The 13617-nt window shown below is 28.0% G+C and overlaps 1 protein-coding gene across 8 annotated transcripts in view; it reads right to left on the reverse strand.

Moving 5' to 3' along the window:
• The window catches only part of LOC100162857 (calcium/calmodulin-dependent 3',5'-cyclic nucleotide phosphodiesterase 1A), a 424716-nt gene that overhangs the window by 51704 nt on the left and 359395 nt on the right, over nt 1–13617 (reverse strand). For all 8 annotated transcript variants that reach the window (XM_029486979.1, XM_029486974.1, XM_029486969.1 and 5 more), the window contains 2 exons: nt 3723–3897; nt 344–460 (listed from right to left, as the gene is read on the reverse strand). In XM_029486979.1, coding sequence (XP_029342839.1) covers nt 344–460; nt 3723–3897 — 292 coding nt within the window. The remainder of the gene's footprint in view (nt 1–343; nt 461–3722; nt 3898–13617) is intronic.

Genomic DNA, 13617 nt, shown 5'->3' on the forward strand with positions numbered 1-13617 from the left:
TCATAAACGACGTGCATAAAATGTTAATACGGTACGTCGTATAACTGTCTAACCGTTAGCAGCTTGTTGAACACAAAACAGGAAAAAATAAAACAGAATAATGATAAAAAAAAAAAAAAAAAAAATGATAACTTATGTGAATATTAAATGAAACGTTGTTAAATTTTATTACAAAAATAATGTGATAATCGATGATGGTGCATAACATTTACTGAGCTTACCGTCGATTCGATTATCATTTGTTCATGTTCTCGTGGGTACACAAACATGCACATGCAGTTAAAAATAATATTTAATTTTACTAACATGCTGTTAATTATTTAATAATATAATGAATTCTTACATTTGTTCTTCGTCCAAAAAGGCAGATTCCAATACTTTAGCAGCAAAAAATAGATTTTTGTGCAATACTTCTGCTGATATCTCTCCCTTTCGCAAGTGGCGCAACAGACAACGCAATCTGAAATGTTAACAGAATAATATTTAAAATTTAAGTAAATAAAAATATAATAACACAATTGACGCATGGCTAGATTTATTTTAAAATAAGGTTGAAAATTGTTTTAATTTATATTTCACTCTAAAACACATTTTATGTTTCTTAGTTAAACATTTTTCATCTCCGTTAAATCATTATTTCTTTACTTCATATTACCGTGCAATATTTTATAAAACATTAAAATACATTTTTATAATTAGGTACCCATGAATTATTAACTGGACATTATTACAGAAAGTTGAGCAATATAAATTTTGATGGCCATAGCACTCTTATAGGTTTATTATTTATATAGCATGTCCGAAAATATATTTTCACTCTTTGTGGTATTTTGGTTGGAGTTAAAGGTAGATTTTACCCATGAACCCTAGTTAATGGCGAGCTTACAGTTTGAAGTGTTCTTTGTATAGTCAAAGGTTAGGTTAGGGGGTGAAAAGATCTTTTTATCGTTTACCTTCAGTTAGAACTCACGTTAATGGATGCTAGTGATGGATAGAAAGTTTTACAGATTTTTTTAACAACAAATTATATAAAAAAAATATAATCATAGAGAATAGTATTGATAAAATTATTTGTTTCACTTCACACTCACATGCAAACGTAACGTAATTAAATATAATATCAAAGTTCAGAAAAAATTGAAAAAAAAATAATATCTAACAATATCTGTAAAACTACAAATACGTCAAGGGCGAGTCAAGTATATATGGTATTATTATTTTATCGAATAACAGAACACTTAAATATTGGACCACTTGAATGACGCTTAACAAATCAAGCCAGATAATAGAGCTTAAACAAAATTTCGTTCTTTAATGTACGCCTAAGAGTAAGAAAATCATGGTTTTCATATTGTTAGTAAATAACTTCTACAATATCAAACATTACTTCTAAAGTATGAAAGTAATAACGATTGATTTATTTTTCAGTGTAGTAATAAATAAATAAATTACAATCTCTTATGGCGTTTGAATAAAAACAATATTTTCGAGTCACCACGAACACTACACCGTAATTAAAATAATAATAATCAGTAATCAGATTCATCGATTACCGTTAAAATTAACTGAAAAAAATTCAATTATGGTTAATGGTGCTTAATACCGAAATGTATACAAATTGATTATTTTAAAGATGAACACTAATTTTCTCAAAAACAAAGTATTAATGTCTTTGGAATTAATATGGTGTTTTGCATAATTTTAAGTCATTGCGAAAAAATATAATATTTAGAAAACAGTTTTATTTATAACTAGTTTATATTGATATAATTTTTAAAGTTTTTCCTTTTTTAAACATTTTTTTCTAGAAATTATTGTGTAATACAAAATATTGTGTAAAAAAAAAAATATAAAAATTTTACAAATATTTGTGAAAATAAGTGTAAATAACTTTTCTTATTTTATTATACTTAAGCTATATTTTCTATTATTCATTATGATTTAAAATACTACCACAACTATAAAGAATCTTTCTGTATGGCTCGGCCAATGTGTAAGCTCCAATTCTAATTCGATTTATTTTATACTTATTTAATACTTAGTTGTATTCAAACGATATATACTAATTACTTGTTTATTTTATACACTTTTTTAAAAATGTTTAAAAATATATTGCTCTTCAATTTGTATTTAATATTGAAACACTGCACACACTTTTACAGAAGACTATAATATTATACACGACTGCACTGCACAAGTATTACTAATAACTCATACGATGTCACATATGCTTTTTTATAATGAATTGTACAATAGTATCTTAAATTACGAATAAAATTACAATATCTTAAAAGTTAAAACCGATTTACCCGTCATTAAATTTATGAGTACTCAAAATATTTTGATAAGCCAGTAAGCCATAATAATTTTGTACATTAAATAATCTATAGACGGTGATAATTATAGAGATAATATTGAGAGTTTAATATGGGTATGTGGATTCGGAATTTCATAACACAATTAGAAAAATAGTTGTTTATTACTTAAAATGTGAAGCAAACAACGCCAGTTAATATGTATTGGATTAACAATAAATATTGTAACTCTTTAAATTTGACAATTTTATTAGATGAAAATTTGTTTAGGTACCTTTTTTTTTTTTTAAATATGCATACAATTGATGTTGCAAGGAAAATTTATTATGCGCAAAGTAAACTTTGAAAGAATGTAATACCCTACCCAGCTAAATATTATTATTTTAACAATTATCTAAAATCATCTTGAAATTTCAGTTAAATACGATTGACAAAACTCAATTTATATATTTTTTTACAACTTTTCTACAATAAATATATATTTTTATTATACAACTTACCATGGTATTTGGTGCTGGCTCGGATAAATAGTGAAAATCAACTTCAAAATGTTAATAAAAAGTTACGATCTTGGAAAGTAGTATAAGTCATTTTTTGGTCTACAATTTTTAGGTCACGAAGAAGTCAAAGATGCGTTTATAGATTTAATCAGCTACGGTAAGACAATGTAAAAGAAAAGAGTTACAGGAAATGTTATAATATATAGGAAAGGTATTATATTGCATGAATAGTATTTTTTTTTAATGTTATTTACAGGAATCGTAAAAACTTGGATTATATAAATCAGTAAAATAAATTTCCGGAACTCATTCAGAAACAGTATTAATTAGGATGACAATATTTAGGACTAAAAATCGGGACAAGAATTAAGTATGAATCGTACTTCCCTGGGTGGGTATTCTGGTACCCATGGGACAATATTACACAGGACCGTATTTTCCCGTGATAAATATATTTATATTATCCCTTTTTATCAGTCCCGAAGTGATACCTCAGTAATAATATACTAACTAGGTAACATTATTCCTATCTAATATTATTCTTGAAATTTATTTTACCTAATATCTTTTTATATCAACCTACTTTGTACGATTTCAGTAAATATAATCAGTTCAAAAACCTTGTATAATACCATTCCTAAATTCTATTATCATTCTTAGAAATATATATCATTCTGTACGAAAAACAATTCCAAATATTTTACTATCGTTAAAATATACGTTCATGATTTATACAGTCCACAAATTCGTGTTCAATAATTTTAATATTTTGTGTAAGCAATGAGTTTTTTTTTGTGCATTTTAAGTGTTTTGTAAATCGCTCGATAATATTGGTAATGTACGATCACGTCATTGCCCGCAACACAGAGTTTGACAGTTAAATCATTAATTCTCGAGTGATGATTACCTGAGTGCTGCCTTATCAACAGCTTCTGACGAATCAAATGACGGCATTGCTTCGAGGCTGAGGTCTACATCGTCCAACATTGATTCGTTCTCTCTAGACAAGGCCATACTATATTCTTCCGAATATGTGCTCTTCTTTTGACTGCTTCGGCGGACAATTGTCAACGCTCCTTGTCCTGAAAATGGATATATAAATACGTTTGTGGTATTTTTCACTAAAAATAATATCGTGTTATTAAAAAAGAGGGAATTCGCTCTGCTGTATGGAAGGTTTCGAGTGTACATCTTAATTAAGTAAGTCCCTGTAATGGATATATTGAATTTGAATTCAATACGCAAAACAATTCTGAGCGGAGAGTCTGTCAACCTATACATATACTATATAATATATAAGAATAGTTTATTATTTATTTATATTGCTGTTGGCAATTTTTTTTCTATTTTTTTATTTTTTTTATTTTTTTATTAGCAGCAACTTAGGCCATTGGGTTGGTTTTTTATTGTGGGGATGATACTGTAGGTTTAAACACGTGTGTTTGTTAGCTTGGCAGAATTTTCTAGTGGGTACTCGTAGGTATCTGGCATGCCCGGATGGGGGGTGATGGCCTCTCTCTCCGGACACCGGGACTGCCCGAAGAGAAGTGCCGCCCGTGGCCGGGTTTCGAACCGGCGACGGTGCGCGTCGCAACCGAAGACTTAGTCCGCTTAGCCACTCCGTCTCCCTATATTTATATTAATGTTAGCCAATAGGCAATATTAAGTTCATCTAATCTTTTTAAAAAATATTGCATGGTTTATTGTATTATTATGATAAATATCATATTATTATATTATTGTTATTAACTTATGATTCAATATCGACATAGTATTTACCATAATATGTTGTATAGGTTCTTGGGGTAAATAGCTTGAATCATATTTTGAACACTTAACTGTGCAAGAAATAATAATATACCTAAGTGTGAGTAGAATATGTCAAATATATTATGACAACAAAATATTTTTATTATCTTTATTTATGTATATTAATTATTAAGAATAACAAAATAACTTAAATGTTTCGTTTAATATGCAATTTTGTTAAAATTTGAACATAAAATGATGAGAAAAAAGTAGCACCTATTTGTACTAAATATTTTTAAATTGCCGAAACAACTCGTGAAAAATGTGTAATAAATTTTTAAGCTGTAGGTATTACAGTCAAAAATCGTATGAACTTTTGGTTGTAAAATGTTATGAATGTTCGTATGTTACCCTTAGTGAAGCATATTACATAACAATTATACTAATACGAATTACATAACATTTAATATTCAGAAATATTCTTATACTTTTGATGTTTTTAATACAAATATATTTATTACTTATTACTTTAAATAATTTATCTCAAAGTCAATTCGTGTAGAATTTGTGTTGTTATGAAACAGTTGTAATAAATATTTTAAAATGGGATGAGAAGTTTTTAACAGTGTTTTTTCATATATTTACTAGTGTTGGGCAACGATATAATTTTCTGTATCGATATCGTTCAGATTTTTCCGATATTGTATCGCGATATCGTTATTTCTACGATATCGATATCGTATCATAAATATAATTTTATGTTTACCTAAACAATTAAAAAAAAACTTTTTGTATTAATTTAACTAAATATATATCACACTAAGGAATTTACTTTATTAAGCTAATTAATATTTATTATTTATTATTGGTACACCGACATCGTACACATTTAACATACATACTTATTAGTTATTACTTATTACTTGGTTATTTTTATTTATAATAATTTTGTTATACATTTTGTGACATTTGTTTTACATTTTTATATTTTATGTTAACCCTTTTTGACTTATCCTTACAATATTGTATTGTAATAATAATATTGTATATCATACAATACAAAACGATATCGATGTTGGAAATTTGTCACGATATCGATATCGTTGCCCATCACTAATATTTACTATAAGATCTATAAAGGCACAACCAATTTTCTATGCTTTTTTTGACTTATAATATAAAAAATATATATTTAATAAGTTTTATGAAAAAAAAAAAAAATTGAAATCAACACAATTTGGATTTTTCTTCTTTTTTATAGTCACGTCCCACTTATTGTGTGTTAATTTAATTTTGGTCGCCCAAATTGCCCAGTGATTAAATACTTTTTTGAAAAATTAAAATGTTCAAATGTTGGTTTTAAACTCATTTAAAGTGTGTTGATTTAGGCACCTCGACAAGTATTAACATAATAATAAACTAGGTACCAACATTTCATATTATTATAAAATCAGTAGCGTCGATCACAAACCTGGTGTGATTTTAGAATTCAGTAAACTAACATTAATTGAGTTATTTCCACACAGAATAATTATAATATTTTAATGTTTAAATTAGTTTGGACACTGAATTTAATATTTATTGTGTTTTTACAGCTAAGGGCATACCATGTTAAAATGCAGCGACTATTGCCAGCAATGAACAATAAAATACTTTTGTACGAGACCGGTCGATTGGTGTAATGCGGTATTTCACCATTAATAAAAAACAAATATTTTAACACGTCCGCGTAGTACGCAGCATAGTCACGATACTATTAACTATTATAATGATTTTATAAACATTTTTTTTTTTTATCATAATTTTAATACATTAAATAATAACTGTGTATAAATTTAATATGCCTAGTAATGGCAGTCCCATTTTACATTTTAATATATTAAATAATAATTATGTATAAATCTAATATGCCTAGTAATGGGACTGTCAATCTAAAAATTTAATCAAAACGGAAATCCAATTCATTAATTTTAAGAAAAATATCGCAAGCAAATATAAAACATATACTTTTAAAATACCACAGTTAGCACATGCTATTTTACTAATTATATGTTGTTTAAGAATACTCGCAAAAGCTGTCTCCACTCTCCGTCTTACAAACGGACAATGAAGCAAATTTTTGGTTCTGTTGCTTCAATTTCGGGTTTTAAGTTTTATTTTTTGATCACTTATCATTAGACTTAAAGGTAAGCAAATTGGCCACTTATTACGCCGTTTTGTTTTTTTATATTTTAATTTTTAAGCAAACTACCTAAATTAAAACCAACAAATAGGTAATTTTTTTACTTTTAAGTTAGATAAAATGTCAATTCAATCTCATATTAATGTTAACACAATATTGAAACTTTTGTATGAACATTAGCGATGTTGTATACGTTTGTAAGACGGAGAAAATATGTCTGAGTTAATAATATTATTAATAACTTGTAAAATAGTTACTTAAATTCATGAATTTGTGAAACCGTTTGTTAAACTATAATACCTATAATAATTAATCATTTGATTGATTAAACTATATATTTTATATGTTATATGTTTATTGAATGGCATGAATAAATTTCAAAATATCATCACATCTTCAAGTATCTATTAAAGTTTCAATTCTTTTATTTATGTCATATTTTTCATTTTCATTGTCAGGGCTGATTTGAACGAACTATACGGTGGTAGGGAGTTGAATTGTTTGACTTCGAGGAATAATAAAATATAATTTTTCATTAGCAATAAATTTTAAAAATGTATGAATTAATAATTTAGGTTAAAATTAAACTGAAATAGGTTCTTCGCGTTTGTATAATAATAGGTTTTATCCAATAAATAATTATTAAAAAAAAATTAAAAATATAATTATTTGCAATCAGAAAGTATTTACAAGTAAAAAATATTATCCAATTTTTATATAAATATTTTTTTCTCTTAGAATCAACCATTTTTAGATTAGAATTTTTATATAATTTTAATCAAGATTTTTATATTAAATTTCAGCAAAGATAAATTTTGTAAGTGACTTGCAAATTTTGTAGATTTTTAATAATTATTAACAATACATATTTTAGTGTCTGAATGTCCTTTCGTCTGTTACTCTAATTATGGTATATACCAACCGTTGCATTATGTTCAGATTTGGTAAGATGTATTAAGAATATTCTAATGTTTTGAATGTAATATTCAATAGAGAATCCATTTGACCTATTTTTTAAATGATAAAATAGTCAGTTATTTTGGACAAAACTCTTCCTGGTGGAAATAGTTTGAGTGAAAAAAAAAATCTTTCGAAAAAATAACTTAACTTAAATGGAATTGAAAGCACACGAAATAACGTTTCAGTTGTCAGCATTAATTATTTGAAATGTTTGTAAGATAATGTGGTCAAAGTGTCTATAATTTTACCTACTTGAAAAGTTTTTATATCAAATATTGTTTATAAGTGAATTTGAAATCTAAATAACTAATAAAGAGCTACTTATAGCTACTTACTATAGCTACTTACTATAGCTACTTACTCACTATCTACCTTTGTCCTTTAGATGTGTCGTTATTTGGATCAATACCTAATTTACTCATGGTAAATTGCATTAAACTATCCGCAAGACTATTCATGTCTTATTATCAATGTAAGATAAATTTATAATAGCGTATTACTCAATAAAATCAGTGTAGAATTACCTATATTAGGTTCTTCGACTGTTTAAGAAACAATTTTAATTTACACCATTGTTCATAAAAATCAACATTTATTTTATTTAAGTTCTTAAGCTTGCAGAATTCTTTTGTTTTTTTATTCAGATTTCGATTATAAGTGTCACACAGACAAACAAATCGTGACGGACCTGTTCATTGAAATTATTATAACAATATGGTTATATTATATTATAATATAATATTAGGCTGCTACGAACTAAGTTAAAATAAACATTTTTAAAACGAATTGAATTCCGAGTAATTTTAAGTATTGAGTCCATGGTTTAATACTAACTGAGTAACGTCCAAGCGCGACACTGAGGGAGGATGGGGTGACCCCCTCCCCCGTAAGTCATGAGATGTTCTGTTTTTGCTAATAGATAAATACATTTCATAAATGTTGTTAATTGTTAAAAGTGATATTCATATCTAAAATGTTCCCCCCTCCCATGGAATTAACCTAAAGACGCCATTGGTCTCATCAAACTTAAAAAAACAACTTTCCCAGATTTACATGGCTGTATTATATCAAAAAGTTGGTATGATTAAAAATGTGTTTTTTTTTTTATGTTAATTTTGTAAAATTTGATTAATGTGTGTAACATATTATGTATAATTCAGTTGTCACTTGCTTATAAATAAATATAGGTAATTATAAATAAATTGAATTTCTTTTATTGGCAAACATTTTACTCAAAATAATCCTAGACTCAATAATATTGAACGAAAATTGCACCTATTAGTTAGCGAAAAATATACTAATTATATTGACTCAATATAATTAGTATATTTTACGTTAACTAATAGGTGCAATTTTCGTTTATACCCGGAACTCAATAAATATATTATATTTTGGCCGTTCAGATATGTATAGGTAGTAGGTACTCAATTACTATGCACTGTAATGTCAGCAGTTATTACCTGTCGTTTGCAGTATAATCACACTGCTTATACAACCAGTATTATTGTCTTTTATATTTTATATCCAACATAATCAAAATTATTACACCAAAATGTGATATTGTATTGTAATCATTATATTTATTGGACGAAACTGTAATCGCTTTAATACTTTGGCAATAATAAATTTAGAAATGTTGAGCTAAATAGTTTTCTTTGATGTAAGACTTCACATGATATGCTAACGAATATAATCGACTACCATCCCTGGAACTTAAATTGCTAATGCATACCAAAAAGCGATGTAATTTGCATCCTTTATATACATTTAGTAAAATTAAAATTTGATTTCCTTGTTAACCGAAGCAGAGCATTTCAAACTTTCAAAGTCAGTACCTAGCTATTCAATAATTTATCTATCTATAACGACTTACAATAATATATATCGATTAAAAAACCGCACTACACATTATACATGACGTCTTGAAGTCTACACTTTTTGTATCATTTAACTTAAAATCTATAAATCATTATAATAATAAAAATAGTAATATTTTTTTTTAGATTCTGAACGGTTACAATGATTATTTGATATATTTTTTTGTGTTTTAACACTTTTTTCTTACAGGAAAAATGATTCAATAACATTTCTTACATTTTAATTTTTTTTTTTTAAATGTTTAAAATATAATATAAGGTTTCTTATGTAATATGTAATATTTAGACTTAAATAAAAACACAGGATAACTAATAAATGGTGGACCGTACTGAGTGTGGAATGGTCCAATATACATATATATATATATACACATTAGGCATATACTTACACTCCCTCATACACCACACATATTCAACACCTCTCCGGCCAGCCGTTTAGTAAAAACCAACTATCAATTATCAACGGCGCCAGACGACACCACATTATCACTCATAATAAACTTCAAGACCCCGACGACATCTTTCCGATATAAACGTAGGGACATCAGAACACAATAAATTACCTACCAGCGGCACCTTTGTCATACCACTGAAGACAGAAAGTCATAAACACATCAATACGTAAACGCAGACATCGATGTACCAGAAGAAGGGATCACACCAAAGTCACATTATATAAGGACCCTACGGGATCGACTCGCCGAACAGTCTTTTTACAAGATCACCCGATGCACAATATCCACGCCAGTCAGCGTCACGATACATTTTCTTTGCTGTTCAAGAGGAGTATCCACAAACATAAACTCAGACGTATATGTATATTGAATCATTTCAAAATTCAGTATGACCACATAATTAATTATCCCTTATTGCTCACCAAATTCACTTAGTCGTTTCTTTTAATTTATCTATATAAATATTCCCCTACTATACAACCCTTGTGACTATTATCGTGTAATAGCGTGCTACTATAATTTAATCATTATCAGATCGTAATTACGTTTACTTATTTAGGATACATAAGCATAATTTTAAGTGCTCAATAACTTAAATTACTTTCGGTTGTCCGTCGACTGTGTACGACTGCTGCGAGTGTAGGGATTTCTAAGAGCATAAGATAATAGTCACAATCATAATAATTAAAACACGGGTTCTTATTACCACATACAACGAGGCTCAAGAAAGGAGCGTCACACACATAATATTTTATAAGCCTTACGAATCAAAATGCATATATTGTCGCCGTGATATCAACCATCGAACACTACCCCGGAGGAACATAAATCAGATGCAGAGAATCACTCCAGTCGTCTCTACAAAGGCACCAGCAACCGGAATTACCAGCTGCGTCCCCTCATTCATTGAAATAGGTCGTCAACCCCGCTTGTTTATTTTATGCCACGTATTTTCTTGCCACATCGTTGTTAACAATCATTACTTCACCTAACACCATTCCTCCCCTTAACACCTTAATTTCTCCTACTACACTTATACGTGTTCATTGTAATAATTTTATAAAAAAAATAGCATTAACCCACTTTAAGTATTTTCGAGGTTTTGAATTTCAAACGTTGAGAAATATCCTGGAATATTTGATCATTATAAGAAAATCGAATTTAGTTTTTCTGTCGTGATTCCAAAAAAAAAAGTTTAATATTCAACAAACGTTAAACAAATGTAAGCATCAAAAATTCTTCCAAACACTATACATTTTAAATAAATTGGGATACTTTTCGAGTAATTTATAAACATTTTAAATTGTCACCTTTATTTTGTTTTTATTTGACTCGTGTATGATAAAGATTTGGTTTTTCAGCAAAAAAGCTTTTTAATTTGATACGAGAGTACATGAAAAGTTTTTTTACAGCAATTATTAAAAATTATCAAAAACACAATATAGTTATATGTACCTACATTGTTTTTCTTTTATTGGTGTCTGAATTTCAAATTTTGATAAAATCCGTTGAAATCCAAAAATTAAAATTATGTAATTTTTATTTTCATACCTTGGAATTGAAAACTAATTACAAGGTTTTTCATAAATCTTGGTAACAAGAGTTTAAAAAAAAAGAAAAGTAAAATACATTTTTAAGAGTGTAAATTTAAAATGTAGACAAATTTCTAAAAAATGGTGAATTATTTTGTAGACGTATTGGCTGACAGTTTGTCTTCGCTCAGAATCGTTTTTTGTCGTATACATTGATGTATCATTGAATTAACACATCCATTACAGTGATCTATTCGATGTCGACGTGCACATGACATCTTATATACCTACAGCAGAGTGGTTACCTACTTGTTAGCTATTTTATTTTCACTTTTAAAAACGTTTTATCGTATTATAGGTTTTCTATCTCTGATTTGATCCTAAAAGTTATCTGAATTTTCGAAAAATCCGCTATCGTTTTACTATGAGGAAAGTGACTTAGTACCACAAAAAATAAAACGAAATAGAGAAAAAACTGATGAAGATCGATTTTTTTCGAACTGGTGGGGTCAACATCAGATGAGATCAAAGTTAATATTGTCAGTATGGACTGACGGTCGTTACGACGTATGTGTTGATAAAAATTCATAATTTTTATAATGTAATCCACCAACCACATTAAATATAATAATACGCTTCGCATTTATTTCCTTCATTTTTTAAGTTCGATCAACTGCATATTATTATTTCCACTCCAGATCGCACGATACTGTGCAGAAACAAAAATCACGTGGCGATCCTGTCGTGAACCACGCTGGTCTTCGGCCAACGGTAAATATAATAATATTACAAGTAATAAATAACAAAATATATTATAATATTTTATTTAAAATATATTATACGTCGTTCACACATTGCTTTTCGCTCTAAATATATAATACGCACTCCTGGATGAATAGACTATATATTGTAATAAACCGTGACCGGAGAAACGAATCGGTTTGACCGATTGACAAAGTCGACCCCATCGTGGCGTGGGGACACGGTGGGTAAATGGTGGTTGGACGGTGGGTGAGTAATACGAACGGTGTGTCCCGCAAAGTTCCGTAATATATTTTATCTACTTACGAAGTTCACTCGGCGTATATACAGAGAGGTTCGCTGAGCATGATCCTCATAATAATCGATGATTATTGAACGTTTGATTTTTATATTTTTTTTAATGTACACTTAAAGATCTTTATTTTCTGTAACTCATATTATTTTGTGTCACTCGAAGAGGATCAGTGTGGCGATACAAACTTTTTTCTTTTACAAACGAGAACAATCATAATATTTTACTGTTTAGTCGTCATACAAAAAGGTGGTATCTATAATTGACGTCTAATCGACCGACAACATTATAATTGGATTTCGATGAGACAGGTCTTATGTTGGAAAACGAATCTTGATTAATTAACAATATTGCTGTAATATTATTATTTTCTTATCGATATAATTTATATTCGTTTGTTTTTTCCACTGAAATATCTATGGATGATCGTAAAAGTCGTATTTTTATTTTTAATATAACATAAACAATTATTTTAAAAACATTTAAAATCGTCAGCCTAATAGTCTAACCGTGATCCTAAGGTTCACGCGATATAAAATTGTATATCGCTTCGAGTTTCTCGAAAATAGTTATCATAGGAATTATATGTATTGTATTTGAATACAACCAGTATTTGGAATGCACCAGTTAAAAATAAACCATTCTTTATTTTAATTAGATATTCTAATGTTGATTTACGTGTCAATTCTCCCCCACTGATAATAATAATTATAGTTACCAAAATATCGTCAAATTTTTGTATATTAATCTCCTTAAACACGACCAACTGTAATCGAAACTTAAACAGATGCTTTTTTTTACGTGTCTAAATCGTAAATCGCCTAAATATTCCGTCTGATTAATCAATTTATGTGTAACCTTCATTGTATTCTAAGCCTAAAAAAGTCATTTCCTTAAAAGTGTACAGTTAAAATTAATGGTCGTCATGTTTTGAAAACGAGGAGTTTGTATCGCAAATGAACACCAACTTTAAATGACACAGAAAATACAAAC

This window comes from Acyrthosiphon pisum, chromosome X, assembly GCF_005508785.2.
Source record: "Acyrthosiphon pisum isolate AL4f chromosome X, pea_aphid_22Mar2018_4r6ur, whole genome shotgun sequence".
In the NCBI taxonomy this organism is placed as follows: Eukaryota; Metazoa; Arthropoda; class Insecta; order Hemiptera; family Aphididae; genus Acyrthosiphon; species Acyrthosiphon pisum.